At 46.9% G+C, this 27999-nt stretch overlaps 1 protein-coding gene across 2 annotated transcripts; it reads right to left on the bottom strand.

Annotated features, from left to right (window-relative positions):
• Positions 1 to 9: 9 nt before the first annotated feature.
• On the bottom strand, positions 10 to 27940 carry CLCN6 (Cl-/H+ antiporter 6). Of its 2 annotated transcripts, XM_060276261.2 has the most exons (23): positions 27805 to 27940; positions 24608 to 24667; positions 23805 to 23870; positions 22270 to 22335; positions 21149 to 21215; positions 19324 to 19430; positions 17614 to 17740; positions 17415 to 17482; positions 16463 to 16521; positions 15296 to 15428; positions 14466 to 14579; positions 13139 to 13305; positions 11838 to 11964; positions 11535 to 11664; positions 9210 to 9363; positions 8923 to 9082; positions 7739 to 7845; positions 7453 to 7639; positions 7022 to 7179; positions 5294 to 5450; positions 4260 to 4367; positions 2402 to 2527; positions 10 to 631 (listed from the first exon to the last, which is right to left on the bottom strand). In XM_060276261.2, exons 1-23 carry the CDS (start codon positions 27880 to 27882, stop codon positions 551 to 553), a joined length of 2607 nt encoding a protein of 868 aa, XP_060132244.1. In that variant the 5' UTR covers positions 27883 to 27940; the 3' UTR covers positions 10 to 550. The 2 variants fall into 2 exon arrangements, with proteins under 2 accessions (XP_060132244.1, XP_060132245.1); XM_060276262.2 differs by lacking the exons at positions 9210 to 9363; positions 11535 to 11664; positions 11838 to 11964.
• Positions 27941 to 27999: the final 59 nt, after the last annotated feature.

Below are 27999 nucleotides of genomic sequence, written 5' to 3'. Positions count from 1 at the left end.
AAAGTGAAGTTAAGTGGAATGAAAATGAAATCTCTATGCAGGCAATTCCAGTTTCCGGTAAAAAAGAAAAGAAAAAAAGTGTCTCTTCTTCTTAGCCTTACTGAAACCACGAATGCGAAATAAGAGGGAATTGCTGGCCCAAGCTTGAGATATAGCGGCTAAGTGCTGCGTTGGTCTTCTGTGTCTTTCAAGATGGTTAACACCTGGTCTTAGGATAAGGCAAGAAGAGCAGAAAAGGACAGGTGTTCCTTCCATCTGGAATATGGCGTAGATATGACTCTTCTCAAAACGTGCCGGCAGGGCGGTGAAATGTCGGAACGATACCGATCCGAAGCCAATTGGGGCAGCAGGTGAGCGAGCCCCTAAGATTAGCCGGTGAGCATTCAGACCACAACTTCCAGAGTCTTCCGGCCCCCCGAGAGGTCACTGGGGGGCCTCCCCCCAGTGAGAAAGAAGCCGGTCCGCTTTTTGTTGCCTTTAAAGTGCACGAAGGTGACCCGGGGGCCACGCGGGATCCGAAGCAGCGGCTTGGGAGGCGGGAAGCGAGGGCTCAGAGGGTCTGGTAGTGCTGCCGTAGCCTGGCCTGCAGGAACTCGTGGGTCAGGTTGTGGCGCGTGATGATGCCAACGATCTGCGAAGAGGCGGCGGGAGAAAAAGAGGGCAGGGTAAACCAATGTTATGGAGAAGGCTGGACCAGAGCAAAGGCCCATCTCGTCCATCTTTTAGTGTGGAACTCCCTGCCTATTGATACCAGCCATGCGCCTTCACTCCTTTCACCACTTGCTAAAAACGTTTTTGTTTAGACAAGCCTTCCGGTAACTTGGTTTTATTCTCTTTGTAAACTGCTTTGAGTTTTTGTTCTCTTTTTTTTTTCAATCAAGCAATGCATATATTTTATGAAATAAAAGACTGAAGATTGCAATGTGCTCTCTGTAGAGCTGCCCTTGAGCCTGGTCTGAACTCTCCAGACATGGAAGTTCTGAACACGGAAGTTCTAATTTGCCAGCGCATGAGCATTTTGCCTAGAAAGAAAGAGACAGTCTTACCTTGGAAGTCGAACGGAATCCAATCCGGAAGTCCGTTCGACTTCCAAAACGCTCAAAAACCAAACACAGCTTCTGATTGGCTGCAGGAAGCTCCTGCAGCCAATCGGAAGCCGCAGAAGCCCCGTCGGACATTCGGCTTCCAAAAACAGTTCGCAAACCGGAACAGTCACTTCTGGGTTTGCGACGTTCGGGAACTAAGATGTTCGACTTCCAAGGTACAACTGTAAATGCATCTGGCCCTCCCTCCATGAGTCTGAACTACAGTGGTGCCTCGCTTAACGAATGCCCTGCTTAATGAAATGATTTTTCGAGCGGAGGTTGCCTCGCTAGACGAATTCGTTTTATGAAAAATTCATCTAGCGAATCGTGGTTTCCCATAGGAATGCATTGAAATTTAATTAATGCATTCCTATGGGCAAAAAAAATAAAAAAAAATCAATGCATTCCTATGGGATTCGCTAGACGAATTTTTCGTTATAAGGAAAGACCCGTGGAATGAATTAAATTCGTCTAACAAGGCACCACTGTATGTTGGCTGAGGCTGGTGGGAACTGCAGTCCAAAAGACCCGGAAGACAGGCAGTCTTATGCCTCCTAACACCTGCTAGCTCCCTGCAAGATAACCTAGTGCTATATTGTGGTATAGAAAAGCATTATTCAGAATAGTGTTTGCATGACCCACTAAGGAAGATAGCAACACAATAAAACAGTTAATTGCACATTTACTCAAAATCCAAAAAATGGTATTTTGTTTAATGAATTCAACAACATTGATAAGCTTGATCTAAAGGTACCAGCTTTTCAGAGTCTGATAGTCATTTATACCTCCAGCAACCCCCTAGGTCAGTGTTTCCCAACCTTGTGCCTCCAGCTGTTTTCGGACTACAATTCCGATCATTCCTGACCACTGGTCTTGCTAGCTAGGGATGATGGGAGTTGTAGTCCCAAAACAGTACTGCCCAAGTGGGGGACCCACTCCTTGGGAGAGCCGCCCAGTCTTTTGCCTCCATACATCTGCTAGCAGTTTATGCCGGGATCATCTAGCCCAGGGTTTCCCAAACTTGGGTCTCCAGCTGTTCCTGGACTACAACTCCCATCATCCCTAGCTGGCAGGACCAAGGGTCAGGGATGATGGGAACTGTAGTGCAAAAGCAGCCGGAGACCCAAGTTTGGGGAACACCGATCGCCCGGCATACTACAATGCTCTGCACTATATGTTGGGATTGCTTGTTCTGGGGCACAGCAACATCTAGTGGTGGTTATAAGGCAGACACATTTGCCTTAAAGCTCTGGATTCTCCAGCAAGGCGGCCTCTGGATTTTAAACTCAAAGACGGTATGTACAGATTAAACTCACCTCCCCAACAGCATTCACCACGGGCAGATGCCTGAGCCCCATCGTCCGGAAGAGGTTGAAGACTTGCGAGACGTGAGTATTCGGCGAAACCGTGAAAGGGGAGGGATTCATGTAAGGCGTAATGTCCTGCCAGAGGAGTTAAGCAGACATGGGGGAAGATCGTCAAAAGCAACCCAGCAATGATGCAGCAAGAAGCTAAGGAGAGCCTGCTGGATCAGACCAATAGCCCATCTATTATTATTATTATTATTATTATTATTATTATTATTATTATTATTATTATTATTGCCTTTTAATGCATTTTTTTTTATTTTGTACTTTTCAAGTTTATACATTTCACTAATTTTACAATCATTCTGACATTTCAAAACTTGACTTCCTTTCCCCTCTTTCTGCAGTTCCTTAAATTTGTTTTTCATATCTTCTGCATATCAATATTAACTTAATTTGCTCATTTATTCATCTTCTCTAAATATATACTCTTATGAAACTGCAGGTTATTACAATAATCCTGCCAATGTTCTTATCTGTTTATAATTAATCTGCAACTATTCAATAAACCATTTCCATTCTTTTATTTTAAAAAATTGTTATCTTTATTTCCTATTTTTCCAGCAAGTTTCGCCATTTCTGCATATTCCATAAACTTTTGTATGCATTCTTCCTTTGCTGGGACTTCTGCTTCTTTCCATTTGGGGGCAAGTAACATTCTTGCCACTGTAGTAGCATACAGGAATAAGTTTCTATACATTTTAGGTAGTTCTGTCCCTAGAATTCCCAAAAGAAAAGCTTCTGGGTTTTTTGTTGTTTTTTTACAAATGTTATTTTAAGCACCCTTTTCATTTCATTATACAGTGGTGCCTCGCTAGACAAATGCCCTGCAAGACGAATTTTTCGCTTAACAAAGAGATTTTTCGAGCGGAGGTTGCCTCGCTAGACGAATTCGTTTTGTGAAAAATTCATCTAGCGAATCGCGGTTTCCCATAGGAATGCATTGAAATTCAATTAATGTGTTCCTAGGGGGGGGATTTCAATGCATTCCTATGGGATTCACTAGACAAATTTTTCGCAAAACGAATCGACTCACAGAACGAATTAAATTCGTATTGCGAGGCACCACTGTATATCATTTCCCAGTAAGCTTTAACCTTACTACAAGACCACCACACGTGATAAAAAAAAGAACCTTCTTTCTCTTTACAGTTCCAACACTTATTTGATTTAGATTCATACATTTTCGCCAATTTGCTCAGTGTTAGTGTCAGAGGTTGTTGCGGCTACTCTAGAGTAACGACCCTCTGCATGCTTGCCTTTTAACAGTCTTTATTGGTGCACTCTATTTACAGTGTAACGGGGTGTTGGAAACATGTCTGCTCATTCCGATCCAGAATCCGGCACAGCCTCCCTGCGCGACTTCCCCCAACATAATAGCCTCGGGACAGTGAATCTCCTCCCCTTTCTCCTCCTCCGTAATTCCGGAACCGGGGGAAAAGGTCTACGCTCCGTGCTTTCCCTTTCCCCCCTTTCCCCTTCTCTCTCTCCGTTTCCTGACTAGCCTCTTCAGAGCCCGCGCTTCCATCGCTGCTTGGGGAGGAGCTGCTTCTGATGAGAGGGGGAGGTTCTCTATACTCTCTTCCCCTTACAGTTAGGTACCATCGAAGACCAATAGCCCATCTAGTCCAGCATTCTGTTCTCAATGCGGCCCAATGGGAAACCCGCAAGCAAGACTCGAGCCCAAGAGCCCTCTCCCCTCCTCTGGTTTCCAGCAGCGGGTACTCAGAACACCGCCATCACGGCTGGCAGCTATTGATAGCTTGACACTCCACAAATTTCTGCAAGCACGCCCTCTTGCCCTTACCACAATCATCCTGGGGTTCAGAAGCGTGAGGTCCAGGTCGTGGATGTCGGGATAGCGAGGGTAATCTTCTGCCATCTCGCCATACGAAAGGCGAGGCTGGCTAGTGCTCTGGAAGGCAAATCTCAGTCAGGCGGACACAGATCAAATCCGACAACGTATCAAAAGTGGAGGAGAAGAGAAAATCCTGGACTGTGAATTTCTATTGCAAGGGCAGCTGGGGGGGGGGGAACTGAGCCAGGACCACTGTCCTCTAGGCTCCAGGAAGGGATTTTCTGATCTTTGAATGAGAATAGTCTTCCCCACTTGTTTGTAAAAATATTTACGTACCGCTATTGAGTAAAAATAATAATATCAGAGCAGTGTACCTAAAACAGTACAACAGTGTTCTGCCCGGACACTGAGGTCCAGTACCGAGGGCCTTCTGACGGTTCCCTCGTTGCAAGAAGCCAAGTTGCAGGGAACCAGGCAGAGGGCCTTCTCGGTGGTGACATCTGAAGGCAGCCCTGATTATTAGGGAAGCTTTTAATATTTGATGAATTACTGTATTTTAATATTTTTGCTGGAAGCCGCCCAGAGTGGCTGGGGAAACCCAGCCAGATGGGCGGGGTATAAATAATAAATTATTATTATTATTAATAAAACCACGTAAAAAGATTAAAATCAGATATGCAGTGCAGAGGCACACACATCATTCATGAACTACTCCCAATGAGCTGAAAGAAAGAACAGCTCTTTTAAGATAAAATTTGGGTTCTAGTTTGTCCTCTATGGATGCTTCAAACATATCACGACAGGAGAGGAATTTTCTTGGCAAAGCTCAATAGAAATGTTAATCGTTTAAATAAAGAAAGGACAAATATCCATTGGGATGGGGGGGGGCAAGGAACATGGGGATCTTTTCCCTTCAGGTGCAGGTGAGAAGGGAACAGCTCTGTCAGGGATTCTGTCAATGCAGAGTCCCTTCCACACTAGACGATAACGTCGCTCCAAGCCATTCACAGGCCCAAGTAATCCACTGAGCGGAACCAACTCACCGACTGATTCTCCGCGTAACAGACTCCTCGCACCAGCAAGGTGACCAGCTGCGAGCGCAGGATGAGGCCGTGGAAGGTCAGGGGCCGGAATCGCTCCTCCATGGTCCACTCTTCGCTTGGCGATTGGTCCGGGTAAAGGTTAGGATATGGGGTGTACCTGGGATGGGAGGGGGGGTCGATCAGGTAACATACAGGTAATTATTTAGCAAGACATTTTGGAGATGGATTGCAGGGGCGCATGCAGGGAAAAGGGGCCGGCTCAGGCCAGCCAACCAGTCAGGCCCTGAAACATTTGCACGCTCTCACTAGCTCCCTAAGTGTCTGGCGTTGAGATGAAAAACTCACCGGCCTGGCAGCTGCTAGATGCTTTAGACTACAGTGGTACCGTTCCAAAACCAAAGCGTTGGAAAACCAAGGTGCACTTTCCCATAGAAAGTAATGCAAAATGGATTAATCCGTTTCAGACTTTTAGAAACAACCCCTTAAGCAATAATTTAACATGAATTTTACTATCTAACGAGACCACTGATCCATAAAATGAAAGCAATAAACAATGTACTGCAGTCACACAATCAATCAATCAATCAGTAGCTGAACTGGGTTCCACACAGTCACAAAAAGAAAACAAAAAGCCGCAAAAAGAAAAACGTAAAAGAAATAGCGAAAACAGACAGACCTCAGCGTAACACTCAAATCGGAAGCATAACACTCAAAACGGAGCACAATCGGCTTCCGAAAAAGAGTTCGCAAACCGGAACACTTACTTCCGGGTTTGCAGTGTTGGGTTCCAAACTGTTTTGAGTACCAAGGTGTTTGAGAACTGTACATCCCCCATCAGAGGTGGGGACCTCAAGTCCAAGCCTTGCCTGTGGGGCTCTCCCCGAGGCCAAGCCCTCCCTCTCCCCTATGCCACACCCCTCACCCCCGCCCTCGATGCTTTTGTCTGGCCTGAATGTGTCCTGGAACACTGTGCATGCCTCCTGGTTGCCCGGATGGGGGATAGAGAAGGCATAAATGGTAGCTTGCTGTGTGCAGGAGAAATTGCTCCACTCACTTCCACCCGAGGGCTGTTTGGGTTGGAATGCTGCATTCAAGGTACCTTTTATCATATGTGGTGGAAATGTAAGGTAGTAAAAGATTTTGGGAAACGATATATAACGAGTTGAAGAAAAGGTTTAAAATAACCTTTTCTATAAAAAACAAAACCTGAAGCTTCCCTTTTAGGAATTCTGGGTGCCGAAATCCCAAAGGAGCAGAAAAGACTATTTATGTATGCGACCACGGCTGCACGGATGTTATTGACCCGGAGATGGAAAGAAGATAAAGTCCTGAAATGGTGAAATGGCTAAAATGGTCGGAAGAGACAGAAATCAGGAAAACCAAAATTCTAATAATTAATGGGGAGAATTTATAACTTACTTTACAAACCATTGTAAACAGTTGACGTCGTTCTTATAATTGGAATACCTCTTGTAGTTTAAGGGTGAAATTTGGACACAATGGAGAGATAAAATACTTGGATTGTCATAAAAGATGCAAGAGGAAATGATTAATAACAGGACCCATGAAGGGGAGGAGGGAAGTCCAGGAGATTCCTTGGAATCTGGTTTTTATGTTGTATAGGTGACTGTAAATTTTTTAATTTGGAAAAACAAATAATTTTTTTTAAAGGACTGTTGCACTCAGCCTGAAAAAGATCCCACCCTGTCCCGTTCTGTGTTTGCTCACCTCCGCTCCAACATCTGCTGCAACATGTCCTCTGTCTCCGGAGGTTCCTCCGTCGCGATGTGGTCGTCACAGACGTTGCGAAGCTCGCTGGATGGGTAGGACTTCATGGATTGGCTGCGTTTGCGCTGCTCGCCGGCCCGGGTGAGGATGCTGGATTTCTGGCAAAAACAAACCGCCACTGTTTCATCACCTCCACCGTTACAGACTTCCAAGAGGAATTTGAAAAACATTCCTCTTCGCCCAGGCACTGGGTGGCCGAGGAAGTAATACCGCGAGATAGATTCACGCGAGTTGTAGGGTTGTAAAGGAACCCATCTGGTCCAACCTGCCTCATATCAATGGGCAGGGAGTTCCAAAGATCTAGGTGCTGCCATACTCAAGGAAAGCACTCCATTTATTCCCCCACAAGGGACTCCGGCGCCAGAACCCACCTTGAACTTGATGTTGTTGCTGATCAGCTGGTCCCACTTCATGAACTCCTTCTCGTACGCTCTGTTTTCGGTCACCACCGGGAAGGCGTGGTGAACCGTCGTACGCAAGATGCTGACGAGGGACTGGATCCGGGTGTGGGGGTAAACGTACATCAGGTTGGGCTCCATGATGTCGCTGGCTCTCAGCCTGGGGAACATCAGAAAGAAGCAGGTTTGAGAGTTACACGCGCGCAAATGCACAGAGAGCAAGCAATTTTAACAAGGCTTGTTGAAATCGGGGACTAACTTGTCCATTTCTGCCTTGGTTTCCCACTCAAGAAGCGGCACCCCTCGCAAGTTGATGTAGATGTCGTAGATACCCTTGTTGAAGAGGTCTCCAGTCCATTTGGCTACCTAGAAAGAGGAGGATGAGGAGGAGCTGGTACCACAAGCTCCTCCACACAGGAGAAAAACCTCCAGATTAGATCACTGCAATGCGTTCTACATGGGGCAGACCTTGGAGACAACTCGGAAACCTCCATTGGTTTCCACAATAGCCAGATTGCTGGCTGGGGCTCCCTTTAGATCTCATATAAGGTAAAGGTAAAGGACCCCTGGACCAGGCATCCCCAAACTTCGGCCCTCCAGATGTTTTGGACTACAATTCCCATCATCCCTGACCATTGGTCCTGTTAACTAGGGATCATGGGAGTTGTAGGCCAAAACATCTGGAGGGCCACAGTTTGGGGATGCCTGCCCTGGACTGTTAAATCCAGCCAAAGGGGACTATGGGGTTGCGGTGCTCATCTCACTTTCAGGCCGAGGGAGCCAGCATTTGTCCACAGACAGCTTTCCGGGCCATGTGGCCAGCAGGACCACAGGAGCAACAGGACACCGTGCTGGAAGCCAGAGCTCACGGAAACGCTGTTTACCTTCCCACCACAGTGGTACCTATTTATCTACTTGCACTGGTGTGCTTTTGAACTGCTAGGTTGGCAGGAGCTGGGACAGAGCAACGGGAGCTCACCCCATCGCAGGGATTCGAACCACCAACCTTCCGATCGGCAAGCCCAAGGGGCCCAGTGGTTCAGAGCACAGCACTACCCATGCCCCTTCTAGAGCTCATATAAGCCATTTTAAAGCACCTACATTGGTTGCCAGTTCATTTCTGAATTAGGGAGTTCTGCTTTGGGAAGTCCTCAGGGTAGCTGAGGAAGCTTTCTGTCCAGCAATCCTCATTTTGTCAATTTGTGGTCGGATGCAAACCGCACCTACAAAGGGGCTTGGCGCAACTGCCGATGTGGCTCCATGGGGTGGGGGTGGAGGATCATAGAATTGGAAGGGATCCCAAGGGTCATCGAATCCAACCCCCTCCAATGCAGGTATCTCAACACACAGTCCCCCGTCCAATTTGAAACCGTACCAAACCCTGCTTAGCTTTGCAATTGCGCTAGCCGTTGAAAGATTTGGTGCCGCTGCTAACAGGCTCACCATAAGTGTGATCATGATGGGGAGCCCGTAAGTGATCTCGTTCGTGGACTCGATTAGGATGACGGTGAGGCTGATTGTCATGCGCACCACCCCTCCCAGGAAGGCAGCTGCCCCGATCAGGGCAAAGGTCCCCGAGTAGATGTGGTCCAGGCCGATGTAACTAGGGGAGTGGAGAGAAGACAAGGTAGGGGGGTGTCAGGATGCAGCGGAGACAAGCAGGGAGGGTCTGGGGAGAGAGGGAGAGGGGGTCCTGCCCCGTAGCGCCATGCGCAAAGCAGAGGAGGCACCTTTTGAGGAGGTTGGCCACCAGGCGTCCAAAGGCAGCCCCGCAAAGCAGCGACGGGACAAAGAGGCCGCTGGGCACAGAAATCCCGTAAGTCCAGCAGGAAAGGAGGAAATAGAGGAGGAAGAACAGGGAGAGGGTGACTGGGCTGAAGGTACCTGCAAAGAGAACAGGGAAAGAGGCTTGGGTGGCAGCCCACAGGAGCCCCGCCCACTGACACGAGAGGCCACGTCCCATTCAGGAAGAGCTCTTCACCCTGCCCCAAAAGAAGCACCCTAACCCACAGAAGCCATCCTACAGCACTCTGGTTATTCTGAGTGGCTGGGAAAAGAGGCGGTTTAAGGGGCAGCCCGTGGAAGCCCCGCCCACTGAAGAAAAAGGCCACGCCCCTTTCAGCAAGAGCTCTGCCACCCTAAAAAGACTCCCACCCACAGAAGCACCCTGCTTTAGGATGCTAAAGCAACTCAGGTTATTTCGATACTGGCCATTTATTGCTCTATAGGAGAACGTTCAGCGCCTCACATGGTGTCGGGAGTCCAGCTCCCATTATACCCTTCCCACTAGAGCCCAGCAACATCCGGGGGACCCTCAGGTGTTCCCCAGGCCCTTCTCTGTAAGGATGAGCATTTTGTTTTGTTTTCTAAATCCCCGGAGTCAGGTATGTGGGGTCAATGTAAGGTTCCGTGAGAAATTGCACCGGAAACATTCTCTGCTCTGGGCAAAAGACACAACGCCCAAATCTTGCCCTGAAAATTGCAATGTTTTAATGACTACTCTGCCTACCTATCTCCGTATCAGCCTTCTCAATGACCCTGTCTCAATTGTGAGCTTCTAAAAAGCAGTTTTTGCTCATGAGAAGAAGAAGAAAGCTTCTCAAGCTCTTCTTGATTCCTCTCTCCTACATTCAACCTTCCATTCCCCTCTGCAAAAAATTGCAGAAAGGGTATCATTTACACCACCTGCCACTCCCTGCATTATCTTCAGCCTTGATCAGCTATTACCCAAGGACGTGGTGATGTCTTTGTGTGTATGTATATGGGCCGAGAGCACCCTGTGTATATGTATATGGGCTGAGAGCACCCTGAAGTGGACACAGGTGGTACTGCCGTATCAACAAAATCCTAACTTTCAGAAGAGCTGTTCTAGGGCGGCCCATGGCATTTCTGCTTTACTAGCTTACAGACTCACTGGACACTATATGTAAGTTACTAGCAACTCCAATAGTCTAGTAAATCCATAGTAGCAATGGTAGCTCTTCTTGACACAGTAAGTCTCTGTGTTAGTCAATTAGTACTAAGGCTAATCGTCTAGTTCATAAAGCAGTTCTGCTTTATGTATAACACCTAGTAAGTTATTAAGATAAACTAGGTAAAGGTAAAGGGCCCCCTGACCATCAGGTCCAGTCGTGTCCGACTCTGGGGTTGCGGCGCTCATCTCGCTCTATAGGCCGAGGGAGCTGGCGTTTGTCCGCAGACAGCTTCCGGGTCATGTGGCCAGCATGAAAAAGCCACTTCTGACAAACCAGAGCAGCACATGGAAACGCCGTTTACCTTCCCGCTGTAGCGGTTCCGATTTATCTACTTGCATTTTGACGTGCTTTCGAACTGCTAGGTGGGCAGGAGCTGGGACCAAGCAACGGGAGCTCACCCCGTCACAGGGATTCGAACCGCCAACCTTCTGATCAGCAAGCCCTAGGCTCAGTGGTTTAACCACAGCGCCACCTGGGTCCCATGTAAGTTACTAGCAACTCCAATAGTCTAGTAAATCCATAGTAGCAATGGTAGCTCTTCTTGACACCGTAAGTCTGTGTATTAGTCAATTAGTAGTAAGGCTAATCGTCTAGTTGAGTAACAGCAGTTCTGCTTTATGTATAACACCTAGTAAGTTATTAAGATAAACTACTAGTCTAGTAAATAGCAAGTAACAGCAGCAGCTGTCCAATAGGAAGTTTTATAGATAAACTTCCTATTTAAACAAAAACAAAACTAATGGGAGATGTTGCCGTGTAGAGTCAGCGATGACAACCCCACTAGCCCACTAGCCAGCATCCCTGTGCTATTTTGGGGTATTCTCCCTGAGAATTATTTCCCTGAATATTTTGTGCTTCTACAAACTTTGGGGTTCCCCCCACAACCCCCCCACCTGTGACATCTTCCTCTTGGGCATGGGTGACACTGTGCATTGGTTTTCCTTTTCCTTTTTAGCTACAATGACACTCACAGCCTGAGCACCAAAAAATATCCAGGGTGTGGTTTTCAAGAAGCCAGCAGCAGCCTTTTTCGCTGCACTGCCAGCATGCTCCCCTGGGTTCCTCACAGCGGCCACTCACCCTCCTGGTGGAAAAGCTGCAGGATGGCGGACTCCTGAGGGTTAAATAAAAGGGTTGCCATGTCGTTGTAAGTGTCGTTTGGGCAGAAGAATGTCTTAATGCTGGAATTCACTTCATCAGGTGAAGAATCCTAACCCGTAACAAGACAGCAACAGTTAAAAAAAGGAACGTCACTCACACACTGAGCATCGGTAGTAGAGGGACGGAGGGGTGTGCACTTAAAACTAAGGGCAGAGGAATGTGTTCTTTGCCATCCTTTTTACCCCTCTCTTCAAGGAAAGGGCTCCCAGCTCTCGCTCTTACCTGCAGGCCGAGAGAGCTGTTGCCCCCGTGGTTGGCGGAAGACAGCGGCCGGCATTCCCCTAGAACCATGGAAGCGACAAACACCACAAGGGTGGTCGTTAGACACACCAGCAGGCTCTCCAAGACTCTGCAAGCGAGAAGAGGCAAGAGACGCGTGCAAAGGAATTCGGTGGCTCAGAAGCGCTCGCTGCTGCCGCCCACCCTTCCACACTGCTGCTGCTGCTGCCCACCACCCGTCCATCCACGGGGAAGCCACAGAAATGGAGGGATCCTCACAACAGGCTGTCCCAAGGTAGTCCAAGGATGGGGAAATAGGAGATGGAGTCCCAAGCATCTGGAGGACACCAGATGTGGCTCCCTAGGCTCATTCTGGACTCACAGCTGTCCATGGAGGCACAGGTCAATTCTGTGTCCAGGGCAGCTCTCTATCAGCTCCATCTGGTACGCAGGCTGAGACCCTACCTGCCTGCAGACTGTCTCGCCAGAGTGGTGCATGCTCTAGTTATCTCCCGCTTGGACTACTGAAATGTGCTCTACATGGGGCTACCTTTGAAGGTGACCCGGAAACTACAACTAATCCAGAATGCGGCAGCTAGACTGGTGACTGGAAGCTGTTGGTGCTGACCTTTAAAAGCCCTAAATGGCCTCGGTCCAGTATACCTGAAGGAGCGTCTCCACCCCCATCGTTCTGCCCGGACACTGAGGTCCAGTACTGAGGGCCTTCTGGCGGTACCCTCGTTGCGAGAAGCCAAGTTGCAGGGAACCAGGCAGAGGGCCTTCTCGGTGGTGGCGCCTGTCCTGTGGAACGCCCTCCCATCAGATGTCAAAGAGAAAAACAGCTACCAGATTTTTAGAAGACATCTGAAGGCAGCCCTGTTTAGGGAGGCTTTTAATGTTTAATTGTTTTATTTCATTTTTTCTGTTGTAAGCCGCCCAGAGTGGCTGGGGAAACCCAGCCAGATTTGCGGGGTATAAATAATAAATTATTATTATTATTATTATTATTATTATTATTATTATTATTATTATTATCATCATCTGGCCCTTGGGAGACCCTCCCCAGGCCACGCCCCCCCACTGACCCTGCATCACATCTTTTCCAAAATCTTTTGTCTTGCTGGTAAGTTACCCTTGGCCTGTAATAATGCGCTCGCTTTCCTGGATGGAGAGCATCCAATATGTGTCAAGGCTCTCATGTCTGACCCCCTTCTTCACCAACAGTCTGGCAAACACACACACACACACCAGCAGCAGCAGCAGAACAAGATGACGACGACAGGCAGGGGAAAGGGGGCAGGTACCTGACCAGCTTGGGCTTGGGGTGGACGTTCCGCATGCGGTACTTTGCCAGCCTCTTGTTGATGCAGTTGAAGGTAGCCCCCAAGAGGCCGCCCAAGATCCCCATCAGGATGAAGAAGCCCAAGTCCACGGCCGTCCACAGGTGGCATTTTTTGTCAGATTCCGGGCACTAGAGGGAGTGGAGCGAACGGAAGGGAAATAGGTGAATCAACGGGGAGAAAATGAGGCAGGTGTGGCCGTTTTATTTTATGCTTCAAAGGGGGGGGGGAATCAAGAAGCAGGCGCATGGTAAAAAAAAGAGGACACAACCTCTTTTGGGGGCTAAAGAGATGGGTTTTCCACTCCACGTCACTTTCACAAGCGCTTGCTTGTTAACCATGTCATGTTATGTTAAAGCCTCTCTCTGGGTTGTTAGTAAGTTATGCTTGTTTATTTCCTGCAGAGGCTAGAGACAGGCCTGTGCTTTATGTACTGACATGCTGCTAAATGTTCATGGCCACTTTTAATAACTGCACTGTTTCTAATAAGAACCTAACTTTAAAGCCCTAAACGGCCTCAGCCCTGTATACCTGAAGGAGCATCTCCACCCCCATCGTTCAGCCCGGACACTGAGGTCCAGTGCTGAGGGCCTTCTGGCAGTTCCCTCCCTGCGAGAAGTGAGGTTACAGGGAACCAGGCAGAGGGCCTTCTCGGTAGTGGCGCCCTCCCATCAGGATGTCAAGGAAATAACAACTAGCTGACTTTTAGAAGACACCTGAAGGCAGCCATGCTTAGGGAAGCTTTTAATGTTTGATGTTTTATCGAGTTTTTAATAATCTGTTGGGAGCCGCCCAGAGTGGCTGGGGAAATCCAGCCAGATGGGTGGGGTATAAATAATAAGGTTGTTGTTGTTAAGGACCTTCTGGAGCCAGCCAGTGGCCCATCTAGTCCAGCATCCTGTTCTCACACTGGCCAATCAGATGTCCACAAACAGGACCCGAGAGCAAGCATACTCTCCCCTCCTGTGGTTTCCAGCAAGTGGTCTTCAGGACCATGACTGCCTCCAATTATGGTGGTGGCAGAGCACGGAAATCATGGCTAGTAGCTATTGATAGCCTTCTCCTCCATGAATTTCTCTAATCCTCTTTCAAAGCCGCCCTGTTGGTGACCATCACTGCCTCCCGCAGGAGTGAGTTCCACAGTTGAACTATGTGCTGTGTGAAGGACTTTCATTTATCTGTCACAGATCTTCCATTGGATACCAATGAGGTCTAATGTTACAAGGGAGAAAAACCTTCCTTGCTCCAATTTCTCCGTGCCACGCATCGTTTTATGCCAAGCGATACCTACCTTGAACTCCCCAAAATTCAGCAATCCCGGGAGCTGGAAGGAACCCCAACTTCCAAACTGGATCCCGGAGCGGAAGAAGTTCAGAGTGAAGGTGGCAGACATAGAACAAAAGAGCTGGGAAAGGAGAGAGAGAGAAGGTAGCATTTGAAAGGGGCGGTGCCTTTACCCAGAGGTCTCAGGGCGGTTCACAGAAAAGATCACAGCATATATAATCAGAATAAAAACAACAATCTAATAACACACACACCCCTCCAAAAAAGCCACCACATTTTAAAAGGGCACAGGATGTCAAATCAAGTTAACCAAAGGCCTGGTTAAAATGTTTTTGCCTGGCGCCTAAAGGTGTATAATGAAGTCCCCAGGTGAACTTCCCTGGGGAGAGCATTCCACAGATGGGGAGCCACTGCAGAGAAGGCCCTGTTCTCGTGTTGCCACCCTCCGGACCGCTCGAGGAGGTGGCACACGAAGGAGGGCCTCAGAAGATGATCTCAGGGTCCGGGTAGATTCATATGCAAAGAGGCGGTCCTTGAGGTATTGCGGTCCTGAGCTGTTTAAGGAGTTATAGGTCGAAACCAGCACCTTGAATTGGGCCCCAGAAACTCATTGGTTGCCAGTGCAGTCGGACCAGGATCGGTGTAATATGCTCAAACCGTCTTGCTCCGGTGAGCAACCTGGCCGCTGAATCCTGCACCAGCTGAAGTTTCCGAACCGTCTTCAGAGCCAGCCCTACCTATAAGATTTGGTATAGTCTTCCTCCCAGAGATTCATTTTCAGTACAAACTCATTTTTCAATCAGTAACTTGTGATAAATCATCCCTTTAGAGCCTCACCACTTTCCACGTCAGGCCCTGGTTCCAGAAGGATGAGCCCTCTTCGAGGCTGAAGAGTGTGCCACCAATTGGGGCCCCAAAGGCTGCGGCCACACCGGCAGCAGCTCCAGCAGACACAAAATCCCTCTTGTCCCTAGGAAAAGAGAAAAATTGAGGGAGAAATTGGGAGATGTTTTCTTTTTAAAGAATGTTTTGATCAGTTTCCAATCGAGCTTTAGATGCTGCAGGAACGCACACCAGAAGTAGGATATAAACACTGTCATTAGTGAAATGCATTATCCCACAACTGTTTATGTGTTAGTGGAGAATGCTGTCATGGAATTGTAGTCAAAAAGGTAATAGAAAGGTAAGCACTTGTATAAAGTCATCAGAGTCTCACGTTCCATTTAAAGCTTTCACACGCTTAGTGAGCATTTCCTAGGAGATGTTTCTTAACAAAAGAGGCTGGGGCAGGGAAAGGGAACCTTTTTGGCTCTGGGAGGTCCATCACCTCACATCGTAGTGAAATCAGGCAACAGTGTGCTTTGAAGCCCCAATTGTTGGGACTTCAAAGTGCAGCATGGGGCTCTGGAAATCTGGAAGTTCAAAGAGCAGAGCAAGGCTGTTTGCAAAAGGGCTTTCAAGCAGCCCCGTGCTGTGCTTTGGGCTGCAGGTGCCTGTTTGCAGCTGGGGAACAGGCATGCACAGCCAAGCTGTGCAGGATTTAACCCCCATTTGTCAGCTGATGAATGTGCGTTAGACCCAGGTTCTTCGACTGTGAGCGCCAGTTCCCATGAGCATGTAAGAATTGCTCTCTCCTTTAAATGTGATGCCTTCCATAGTTCTAGTTACAGGTAGGTAGCCGTGTTGGTCTGAGTCGAAGCAAAATAAAAAAATTCCTTCAGTAGCACCTTAAAGACCAACTAAGTTTATATTTTGGTATGAGCACACGAAAGCTCATACCAAAATATAAACTTAGTTGGTCTTTAAGGTGCTACTGAAGGAATTTTTTTATTTTGCTTTAAATGTGAATCAGGTTTTCTCCAGAAACTAGCCAGTGATTTGCCATCAGTCCACCCACTTACCTCCTTGCCCAAGTGTGGCATAAACCACAAGAATGAAGATGCACCTCTTAAGATAGCGCATCTGAAATCACCACCACATCCCCACCCTGATTTGGCAATGTACCTATCGCTGCGGAAATAGGGAAAGTTGAACTGGATCTTCCTCAAAGAGATGCTCTGGAACTGGGCAGAGAAAGAGAAAAATAACAGTTCTAAGAAGCTGAACAATATGGATACACACACACAAGCAATTACTGTATACCATGCTCTGCATATAAACCGTGATCCCATATGAGGACACACACAAAAATCACAGTAAATGAACTAGGGAGAGCGCTCAGGTCCTCAGAAGCAAGCACAAAATCAGGAGACAGAATTCTAAGAACAGAGTTCCGCTTCTTGGAATCTTGAAAAAGGTTAAGCTCTCACGAGAGACTTGAAAGCCTGCAGGGAATCCCTGTTGCAAGCTCAGAAATGAGCATGGACTGACCACCTGTATGGGCAATCTATCCGGAAGATATTTGTAATTTCGATGAGTTTAGTGATCGGACATGGTCATCTCTTCCTGCCTCTGTTTGCTTCCCCTCTCTATCTCTTGTTAAAGTTCTTTGAGGGCTGATAGCAGCCTTTAATGTATAATCTGGTGGAAGGAAGAAGTGATAATGCAGCGTACCTTCTGACCTTCTTTGGTGTTAGACATTGCTTGGAGGAATGTGCAGAATTGAAAGAAGGGGGCTAGCTAATTAATAATCTGCACTAGCTAGTCGGGCAAGGCATGTAGGCTAACAGGTTAGTATCTAGAAATTGGATGGTTTGGGGGCATAGCTCTTCGTGAAGCTCGTGAACAAACTCGTAGCCGGAGGGTCGTGCAACCTTAGGCTACCTGGGGGGTCGCTTCGCCACTTCTTGAGGGCTTCCCAGTGGCAGATCAAAGTGCTTGCTTGGTAATGTATATAACGCTTGCTGTTCAGAATAAACTCTTTAATCTTCTCACTCACTTGCGTTTGTTTTGCTTCTGAATCTCATTAACAGAGCCACCTGGCATTTGGCCAGACGCCACCTCTGCTGGCACTCACCTGAGGCAGACCGGCTCCTACCACAGCCCCGCTGTGGATCATGGGACCCTCCTTCCCTACAAAGAGACCTGGAAAAAAAGAGACGGGTAGGTGAGTTCTCTATAAAAACCAAGATCTGGGAGCTGGAAGGACAAGAGACAGAATAAAAAGTGTCATGCAGGTGGGAGCAAAATCCCACAGGGGACAGGTGCCCTCTTACCTCCAGCGACGCTGAAGAGCACCCCAAGAGCTTTGCACACCAGAGTCCGGAGGCGAACAATCCCAGGGACCTTCACTCCGTTCAAGTAGCATTTGATCTCCGGAATCCCAGAACCAGCGGCCACAGGCTGCAAGGAGAAGGACCACAGCTCAGGAGCAGAGCACTTGCTTTGCATGTAGAAGGTCCCGGGCTCAATCCCTGGGAGCAACCTCCAGGTAAGGCTGGGGGCAACCCTTGCCGAAGTCCCTAGAGAGCCAGTCAGTGTAGAGAACAAAGAGCTAGGTAGACCAGTGGTCTGACTCAGTATGAAGAGCTTCCCAAGTTTCTATTCAAATCAGCCCTCTGTTCAGAATCAGGAGGACTAGGATCTTAGTTTTTCTTTAGGGGAAGGACCAAAGCTCAGCCATGGAGCAACTGCTTTGCATACAGAAGGTCCCAGAATTAATCCCAGGCTTTTTAGGGTAGGGCTGGGACAGAGAGCCCAGTCTGAAACCCTGGAGAATTGCTGCCAGTCAGGTAGTCAGGGCTGAACTGGATAGGACCACAGGAATCTGACTCAGTATAAGACAGCTACATGTCTTATACTTATACATTTGTTTTTTCAAGTGTTATTGATTTTGGTTTGTTTGTCTTTTTAATGATGGTGGTTTTAGGCATTGTTTGTTTTTAATTGGTTTGTGGATTTTAGCCAGGTTTTATTTTACCATTTTGTTGGCAAGCTCTTTGATCAAATGGCGTATTAATCTTCTAAATGAATAAGAAGGCGAAATGCTCGAGACCCAGGCAAAATATGAATCGGAGGAGGTTCATATGTCTGACCCACAAATGCACTTACAACAGCACAAGTGGTGTTCTTGAATCGTTTACGAGCACAATTCAAAGTGTCGGTGCTGATGTTTAAAGCCCTAAATGCTTTAAACAAGGCCCTGAAGGAGCATCTCCACCCCCATTGTATAGCCCGGACACTGAGGTCCAGCGCCGAGGGGCCTTCTGACGGTTCCTTCACTGCGAGAAGTGAAGCTACAGGGAACCAGGCACAGGGCCTTTTCAGTAGTGGTGCCCTCCCTGTGTGATGGCCTCCCATCAGATGTCAAGGAGATAAAGAACTACACAACTTTTAGAAGACATCTGAAGGCAGTCCTGTCTCAGGAAGTTTTTTTTATGTTTAGCATTTTATTATGCTTTTATATGTGCTGGAAACCACCCAGAGTGGCTGGAGCGACCTAGCCAGATAGGCGGAATACAGTACAAATAAAACAATAGTAACAGTAATTCTGAAGACTGGGCTTCGCCCAAGAGATTCCTCAACAGCTTCCCAGAGAAATGTGGTGGCAAAAAAGGTTGCTCAAATCCCTTAGCTTTCGTCCATGCTTGTAACTCAGGTGTAGGTAACCTTTGACCCTGAACTACAACTCCCATAAGCCTCAGCAAATGTAACCAATGGCCAGGAATGATGGGAGTTGTCATTCAGCAACATCCAGAGGGCCAAAGGTTCCCCACACCTGCTGTAACTATTTGCCTGCTTGCCTACGATGAGCATGCACCAATGGCAGGCAAGAAACCTTTTTTTTTTTTTTTGCAAAGTAGAGATTGGAAAGTTCTTCCCCCTTTCCCACATACGACGTAACTCAGGTTCATGTGGGAAGACTGGCCTGTAGAAAATTCTGCGCATCAGAGAACTTTCTAGCCTGGCTGGCTGCTTTGTGTTACCTGGATCAAGACAAGGAGGCTGGCCAGGAAGATGAAGGTCAGGTTAAAGCCGAGAAGCTCCAGCAGGGACACTGCAAGGCAGCCTTTCTCGCTGCACTCCTCCACCGCTGCAGAGCAAGAGTCAAGGAAATGGACGCAGCCAGCCTGAGACCCTTCTCTGCTTTATCCCAGCTGACCTATGCAACAAGAGCTCCTATTTATCAGCAAAAAACAACTGCTTCAACCCACACTACTTCAGGGACAGAGCCACAGAAATGAGCACGGCCAGCCTGCCCACATTACAGGGGCAAGGAACTTGTAAATCAGCCTGAGGGCCGCATTCCCTTCTGGGCAAGCTCCTAGGGGCTGTGTGCCAGGCAGGGCCAGAGGCAGAAGTGGGCTGAGCAACCAATGTGCATTTTACCTTTCTGCGGTTGGCTAGTTTCTACACACAATCTTGCGCACACTTCTCTTTCCTCCACCCAGGCAGACCAGAAACATTATCAGGGTTCAAGGGCACAGAGGGACCTGGAAGGCCGAATATGGCCTCTGGGTCAGAGGCTCCCCAACTTCAACACTCAATTACTGCAGTGCGCGCTCTGCGGGGCTTCCCTTGGGCTGGGCTGGAGGCTGCAGCTGGTGCAAAATGCCATGGGGAGAGACTTACCAGCATGTAATCTCAGTGCTCCAAAGTGTGCACCGTCTCTCCACATGCTAGTGGGCAAGGTTAAAGTTTCTTGCATTAATTTACAAGGCCCTTAGCAACTCATAGCCAGGTGTCAGGGACTGTGCTGAGGAGGGCTGCTCTGAGGAGGAATGGTGGGAGCCTCCCCCTCCCCATGCTCCGGATCCGGATCCTGAATCTTCCCAGGAGCAGGAGGACAGTATAGATTTGGAACAGTGGTTTGCAGAGGGACATAGTTCAGAAAGCAGAAGCTGGGAAATACTGGATGGGGAACAGCTAGAAGAAGAAGCACTGGGAGAGTGTGTGTTAACAGATTCACTGTCTCTGGAAAGCATTGCTCAGCCCAAGGTCAAGTAGAACTGATAAGGTGACAGCACAGAAAGCACAGTGGTTACGAGTTCAGGTTACAAGATGCGGTAGTGACGTGGGTGACTAGGGAGGAAGTGGGTGGAACCCTTAATTGGGAGCACCGCCGTTCCTAGGAAATGGATTCTTTGTTCTCTCGCTGTGATCATTAAAGTTTCTAACTGGTAAGAAAGCTCCTTTCCTTTGTTCTGCTTATCTACTGCCAAAGAGGGAGAAGGAAGCTGATTCCCTGAAGTCTGACACCAGGATACTTCCAAGGACTGCCTGATCCTTATATCCCTGCTCAGCCATTCTTAGGGGGGGTCACTGCCAGTGGTGCTCTACAGCTCACAGCCACCAAAAATCATGTGTTCAGTATTGCGGGCCTAATTTTATGGAAGTCCTTCCTAACTTAGGTCAGACAGGTTCCATCTCCCCTGCTGAACTGCCGGCAACTTCTAGAGACATTTTAATTCCATCATGCATTTTGATTTTGGGTTTGGTTTTACAGTCTTAAATCATTTTTATTTATCTGCACTGCTTTAAAAAATAAAATAAAATATTCTGTTAACACCGATGATCTCATTGGCTTACCCCAGTTTGGCAAACATTGCAAGAAGCATCTCTAGGTGATCATTACTCCTTCCCACCCTGAATCTAAGTGGTACAGGCAGGTCACATAAATCAAGCGTCTCAATCAAAGCCAGTGAGGCTTCTCAGACCAACTCTCAAAAATAATTCCTAGGGTTCTCTTGTTCAACCCAGCCACTGTCTCAATTAGAGAGGCCACCGAAATGACAAAACCAAGGTGGATACAATTCTGCACGATGTGGAACTTGAGTCTGGAGAAGAGTCGTACAAAGAAGTCCACAAAGAGACCAACCTGTGAGAAGAGGAGAAGAGGGGTTAAGGAAACGAAGACCAGCACCATTACATTGCATCGGAGAATGGAAGGTTCTTCATCCTACTAGGGGCCGCATGGAAGTGCCAGAGTGCCAGCCTAGGCCCTTGGAGACCAGGGTTCAACCCTCAGCTTTGAAGCTCACTAAGTAATCTAAGTAATCTTAGGCCTCTCACTGCCTCTCTGCCTAACCTACCTCAAAGGGTTGTTCTGAGAAGAAAACGAGGAAAGAGGGGTGGAACCATGTACACATCACATTGAAATATAAACGCAATAATAGATTTTTTAAAAATAATAAACAAACATGAGTGGTGAGTTGGTCCAGAGGCAAAAAAACAGGCAAATCAATACGTGTATACAGTGGTACCTCAGTTTATGAACACAATTGGTTCCGGAAGTCTGTTCATAAACTGAAGTGTTCATAAACTGAAGCGAACTTTCCCATTGAAAGTAATGGAAAGTGAATTAATCCGTTCCAGATGGGTCCGCGGCGTTCGTAAACCGAAAATTCGTAAACCGAGGTGTTCATAAACCGAGGTTCCACTGTATTAGGATATGTTCAAGCCACACAAAAACCAGACGATTCTACTTCCCCCAAAGCATCCTGGGAGGGGTAGTTTGTTAAGGGTGCTGGGAATTATTCAGGACCCCCCCCATTCCTCTTCACAGAGTGATTTAACATATAACTTCTTCCCCATGCCACGACATCATTATTAATAAAACAAATGCAAAGCAATAATGCCCTTTGAAAATGTGTGTGATGGGGAAGAATCAGTCCCTCCCCCCATGGAACTCTGGGAATTGTAGTTCTGCAAGGGGGAAAGGGGTGACTTAGCACCCTTAACAAATATCAGTTCCCAGGATCCTTTAGGGGAAGCTGCGGCTGTTTAAAGTGGCATCCTAGTGCTTTAAATGTATCGTGTAGACAGGGTCTACTCTGTGGAGGACAAGCACTGGATATAATGGGTCTACTTTGAGTAGGACAAGCATTGCATCTGCCCTTCACCGGAGGAAGTAAGCTAGTGAGGACCCTCACCATCCCAGTGCAGACTCCAATGGCAAAAACCACCATCCACTTCACTGCTTCATAACGCCAGCCTTTCTGCGAGAGAGAGGGGGGGGAAGACAGTTGGGAATCATGTGCCATCACCATTTCTCTGGGCTGAGCTACACACACACACACACACACACACACACACACCTATTCCAAAGGATTGGAGTGAAAGCAGGGTGGATAAAAATCAATGATTTTTATTTTATTTTTTAATTGCATTTTTAGAATAATATGCTTTTGGAGGAAAAACCTTTCTAAACATAGTTTTCTATTTAAGTTACATTATAGTCCAAAAGCTATTCATCAGGAAATAAGGATTTGCTTTAAGTTTTTCATGTGTGCTAAAACTCAGTCTAAGTTTTCTTCTAAAAAAAATGTTTAATCACATCAGTTAACAAACATGGATACGTATACTATATAATGTTATTGTTTTAGTTAAATTGTTTAAATTGTTAAGGAAATGATTATTTTTCTCCTTCCAATAAAGTACAGCAGAATAGTTGTCCAAATATAAACAGTTAACTTATTAAACCTCACAAGAATTTCATAATTATGGGTCTATGCATTTCTAATAGTATAACCAAATCAGTAATTTTTGATATAACTGTAAAAACTATTCTGAAAATTTAGTACAGTCATACCTTGGGTTATAGATGCTTCAAATTGCGTCTTGTCAGGTTGCGCCCTGCACCGAACCCGGAAGTACCTGAATGGGTTACTTCCGGGTTTCAGCAGTTGCGCATGCACAGAAGTGCTAAATCGCAACCCGTGCATGCACAGATGCGGCGCTGCGGGTTGCAAACGTGCTTCCCGCACCCGTCCACTGTATTCCACAAATGAAACCTCTATGGTTGTAAATATTAAGATTATACCAGCAAGAATGAGTCTTTCTGTAAAAAAGTATGATTTCAATCAAGTCTTACTGACTAGTGATTTAAATTGGTTTGATTTAAATCAAATCCACCCTGAGAAAAAGTCAGATCCAGTAGAATTAATCTGAGCATTGAAAAGCACATAGAGCTGAAAGAGGAAGTGGGAAAGAGTGTCATCCTTCCAACTTCCTCCTGCAACTCTATTGTACTCTTCAAGGAAGGAAAAGGTAATAATAGCTCTCATCTCCTCATGATCAAGGAAATGAAAGGAGGATCTCTGCAGTTTTATGCATAACTCAACTAGAGCCACAAGTACCATGCTGGCAAGCCCTAAAGCTAGCTGATCAAGACTAAAACAGCAGGAACCGATTACTCCCATGACCATAGCTGCCAAGTCCCGGTTAGAAAAATACGGGATCAGCAGTGCCGGCACCGGAAGTCGCTTCTACGCATGTCCCGACATGTGTAGAAGCAACTTCTGGTGCCGGCGCTGCCCTATTTCCGGTGCCCAGACATGGGGGAATTACGGGATATTTCGCCATTCGGGATGACAGCGGGAAAAGGCTTTAAAAATGGGGGTTTCCTGGGAAAAACGGAAGACTTGGCAGCTATGCCCCTGACCGTAACTTCCCTACACCACCTTACCTTGCTGTCAAGGCTTTCCAGAACTTCCAGGTAGGGTTCATTGATGCTACGATCATAGTCCAAACTCTGCAGGTGGGTGGGAGAGGAAAGCAAGAGCATTTGAACGCAACCCATAATACAGAAGGGAGCAAGAACCGCTACATTCACACTCACATTTTTGAAAAGAAATTTCTTACTCCAGACAGAGGGAGGGAGAAACTGTGTCCCTCCAGAGTTCAAACAAAATTTAAAAAATCCTTCCAGTAGCACCTTAGCGACCAAGTAAGTTCATTAGACTGTGTTGACGTGGCCAATAGCCCCCATCTTGCAATAAAGATAGATAGGGGCAGTAAAGTCAAGCAATGGTCTAAGTTCAGAGCAGGGTTTAGAAATTAGACAGGCGCGTTTTGCTACCGGCACGGGGTACAACTGCAATTACATGGAGATTTCTGGGCATCAGTTTGGCAACCACAGTCTCAAAAGCTCTGCCTTAGTTCATGGTTAATCCCATTTCCATTTCCACTGCGTGCGTTTCTCCTTCTTATATCCTGGGAAAAGTGAATTGTCGCAAGAGCAAGCTACAGTCAAGCAATGGAGCTGAGGTCATAGAACCATAGAATTGTAGTGTTGGAAGGGACCCTGAGGGTCATCCAGTCCAACCCCCTGGCAAACAGACCTCACGTTGTGGCAACTCCAACCTAGATTTAAGGTACTGTTTGGTACCTGGCTTATATATCCAACATTTGTGGATGCACTCATACCCTTCACAGGAGCCACTCATCTGCTTCTTTTAATTGCTCATTGACAAAACTGTCACCGCTCACCTCATAGTCCTTACGTGGGAGAATCTCGTCATCTTCTTCCTCGGTTTCTCCAAGGATAGTCTGGGAAACAAATCAAAAGTCTCAGAAGTATATGAATGAACTTTATTACGGTCCCAGACCAGATTCACATACCGTATTAAGAAAACATAAAACACAACAGAATTAAGTTTGAATTAATAATCGAATATGACAATAAGCAATACGAATATGACAGTCATTAGAAATGTGGTTTAGGTCTTAGTCTCTAAAATGTTATCTAGAGTTTGCATCTGAGGCCTTAGTCTTTGTAATAGCACAGCTTGTTCCCTGAGTTTTATGGCAGCCGCGCAAAATTTGGCCACCCTTAGCATGATCTCTGGATCCCTATCCTCTATAGGGATTTTAAGCATTGAGGTTCAGACCCACTTGGAATTTTCTGTATAACAGGGGTGATAAAGACTGAGCACATATCCTCATAAAAATGACATAGTAGCAAGACATGAGAGACGGTTTCCACCTCTATCAGGGCGCAGGGGCAGACTCACTCCGCATATGGTTTACCCACATATCTGCCCTGTAATAAGGCAGATGGCAGCACATTTAATCTAGCGAGGGTGAACGACCGTCTATATTTAGATACATTTCATTCTGATAGATATATTGCTGGGGTAAAACCTCTCCCATTGTCTTTGATTGCTGGGTGCTTATTCATCTCACTCACACGACACTGAAATTCTACATCCCAGATTCATTGGCGAATTGTTGCTCTGGCTTTCTCATAACCTGTGGCGAAAACCCCAAGCCTTTTAGCTTTTTGTATAATGTAGTTTTCCAATTTGATTGATAGGGATCCAGTAGGGTTAAGGGTACTAAGTCTCAGAAGTAAATGGAAGTTGAGTTAATCCACAATTCTTTTTCAAAGCGGCGTTGTTTGATACTGGGCTAATCCAGAGGTCCCCAACTTTTGGGAACCTGGAAGGTACGTTGGAAAAAACTTGTTGTGGGCACCCATTTCACAGAAGGAAAACTGAGTAATATTCAGAACTTCAAACCACCTGCAGTCTCAAACTCCCCCAAACGGACAAAAAAAAACCAGGAAACAAATTCTACAACCCCTGTGGTATAATAGTTAAGAGTGTCAAGAACCATGTCCTAGGAGACCAGGGTTCAAATTCCCACTCAGGCATGACACTTACTGGGAGACATTGGGCCAGTCACTGCCTCTCAGCCTAAACATGAGAACCATAAATAAACCATACCCTGCAAAACGCCTCAGTTTAAGAACAAAATAAAAGAGATCCAATATGCAACAAGGAGACAATAAAATGCCTACCTCTTAGCCACACACACACATATACATTTACATATAAAATTATTAATTACATTTATTAGTTGCTTTTTGCCGTGGCAATTCAAAGCGACTTACAATATTTTAAGCGAACATATAAAGTAAAACCAGCATTTTTATTTTTATTTTAAAAAGGAGCTAATACATGGAACAGCTAATATATTTTGACAAACAGGTGGTGGACTACAACTCCCATCAGTCCTGGCCAGCATTTGTAGCCCCAAACATCTGGAAGGCACCAAGGCGGTACACTAAACTAGCTTATATGGTCTGTGCTAGTGTAGAAAGACCTAAATTGCTTGGGAGACTCAAGAACTTAGAGGAGCAGATCTCTCCCAGTATCAACTGTGTGTGCAAGACACATTGCATTGCCAACAGACATCACCATTAACTCACACAGCTTACAAACCAACGCTCACCACTCATTTCCGGCTGCCCAGCAAATTCTTACACTCAGCACCGAGAATGAATTGGCAACCTTGGATCTAAGACAATCAGCCTTTAATTTTATGTATTTTGGGTTTACTTTAAAAAAAAATTAAAAAATGAACTGTGATCGTAAGGCCCCAACTGCTCTACACATTTAAAGCACTATTATACGGCTTTAAAACAATGATGGCTTCCTCCCTGAAGAATCCTGGAAATGTAGTTTGTTATGGGTGCTGAGAATAGTGAGGAAAGAGACTACTCTCCTTGCACAGCTACAATTTCCAGGGTGGTTTAACAGTCATTCCCATCTTCCCAGGGAACTCTAAAAATTGTAGCTCTGAGCGGGAAATAGAGTGTCTCCTAAGAACTGTAAGAGATCCAATACCCTACAGCAGAAATGTTTGTCATTAACCTGCATTTTGATGACAAAAAGGTAGCATCTGAACATTTAGCAAAGGTGCTCAGTGGATTCCCAACTGGTAAATATCAGAATTCTCCAATATCACCCTCCAATATCACCCAATGTATTTCCATTACTGCATACCCACATTTAGAAGTTTGCTTCTTTCAAGAAAGCACTAGTTCTTCATCAGTGTGCAAACAGTCACAGAAATGTCTGAGTACATGCTATTCCATACATTTGAAAACAAAATAAAAACAGACTTTAAAGTTATTGCATTAGATGCTGCAGACACCTCACTCCAATACCGAAGATGGGTTGCTTCCGACAACAGCCTATTGAGAGTAAACCCATTGAAACTAATAGGCTTCTGGGAAAACATGTCCAACAATTTGCTCTGACTAGAACCAACGTGGAATATAATCCTGTCTATACATGTGAGATAAAAAAAGTATCACTGCAATGACCCATTGAAAAGGAACTCTGTACATGCACAAAAGCATCCCCCTTAGGAGATGCATGCCCCAAGACAGAATATTTATATAGACATGACAAGCAGCCGGCGTCTCTGAGCATGTAGGGTGCAGTTCTCCCATTCCAACGAGTCACTGCAAGGGCCCCTCGCAGTGCCAATAGAGAGAGAAAAAACCCTCAGATATATGGGGGGGGCTTCAGAGTGACCCATCGGAGAAGCACTCTGTACTTGCATAGAAGCATCCCCTCCCTCAGACATGCATGTCCCAAGGGATAAGATTTTACAGCTGTAGCAAAGCAGGTGGGCTGCCTCGGAGCATGCACAGAGCGGTTTTTCCCTTTCCAATGAATCGCTGCAAACACACCCACGCGCATATCTCTGCAGGAGGTGAGGGTTTTGCAGAGACTCGCTTGAAGAGGGAAGTCCACTCTGCCCATGTTCAGAGGTACTGTACCCCTGTTTTGCTACAGCCACCTCCCAAGATCAAGCACACTGCAAGCAATGGGAACAGGCAAGGGTGCTGGCTCCAGCCAGGCTCTCACGGCCCCCCGGCGCCCCTCCCTCACCAGCTCCTCCGGGGTGCGGCTCTCCCTCTCCCCGCAGCAGCAGCAGCAGCAAGCACCAGCCCCGCAGCCGGCCGCCATCTTCCTCGTAGCCCCAGGCAGACGCCAGCCGGAGAACTCCGCGCATGCGCCCTGCCGCTCGAGGAGCAAGGAGAGGCGCGGTCGAAAAACGGAAGTGCTGGTAGCGAAGCCCACAGA

This window comes from Zootoca vivipara, chromosome 6 (assembly GCF_965207765.1).
Source record: "Zootoca vivipara chromosome 6, rZooViv2.hap1.1, whole genome shotgun sequence".
NCBI classification, from domain to species: domain Eukaryota; kingdom Metazoa; phylum Chordata; class Lepidosauria; order Squamata; family Lacertidae; genus Zootoca; species Zootoca vivipara.
Note: the sequence above shows the minus strand (reverse complement) of the source record. Positions and strands in the feature narration are given on the sequence as shown.

Coding starts and splice junctions, on each gene's coding strand:
- CLCN6 (XM_060276261.2), bottom strand. CDS start 27,882: ATGGCGGCCGGCTGCGGGGCTGGTGCTTGCTGCTGCTGCTGCTGCGGG. Junction 19,431..21,148: donor GTTCCACATCGTGCAGAATT/GTATCCACCTTG, acceptor CTTGCTCTGCAG/CGGTGGAGGAGTGCAGCGAG. Junction 11,965..13,138: donor CCCAAGCCCAAGCTGGTCAG/GTACCTGCCCCC, acceptor TCTCGCTTGCAG/AGTCTTGGAGAGCCTGCTGG.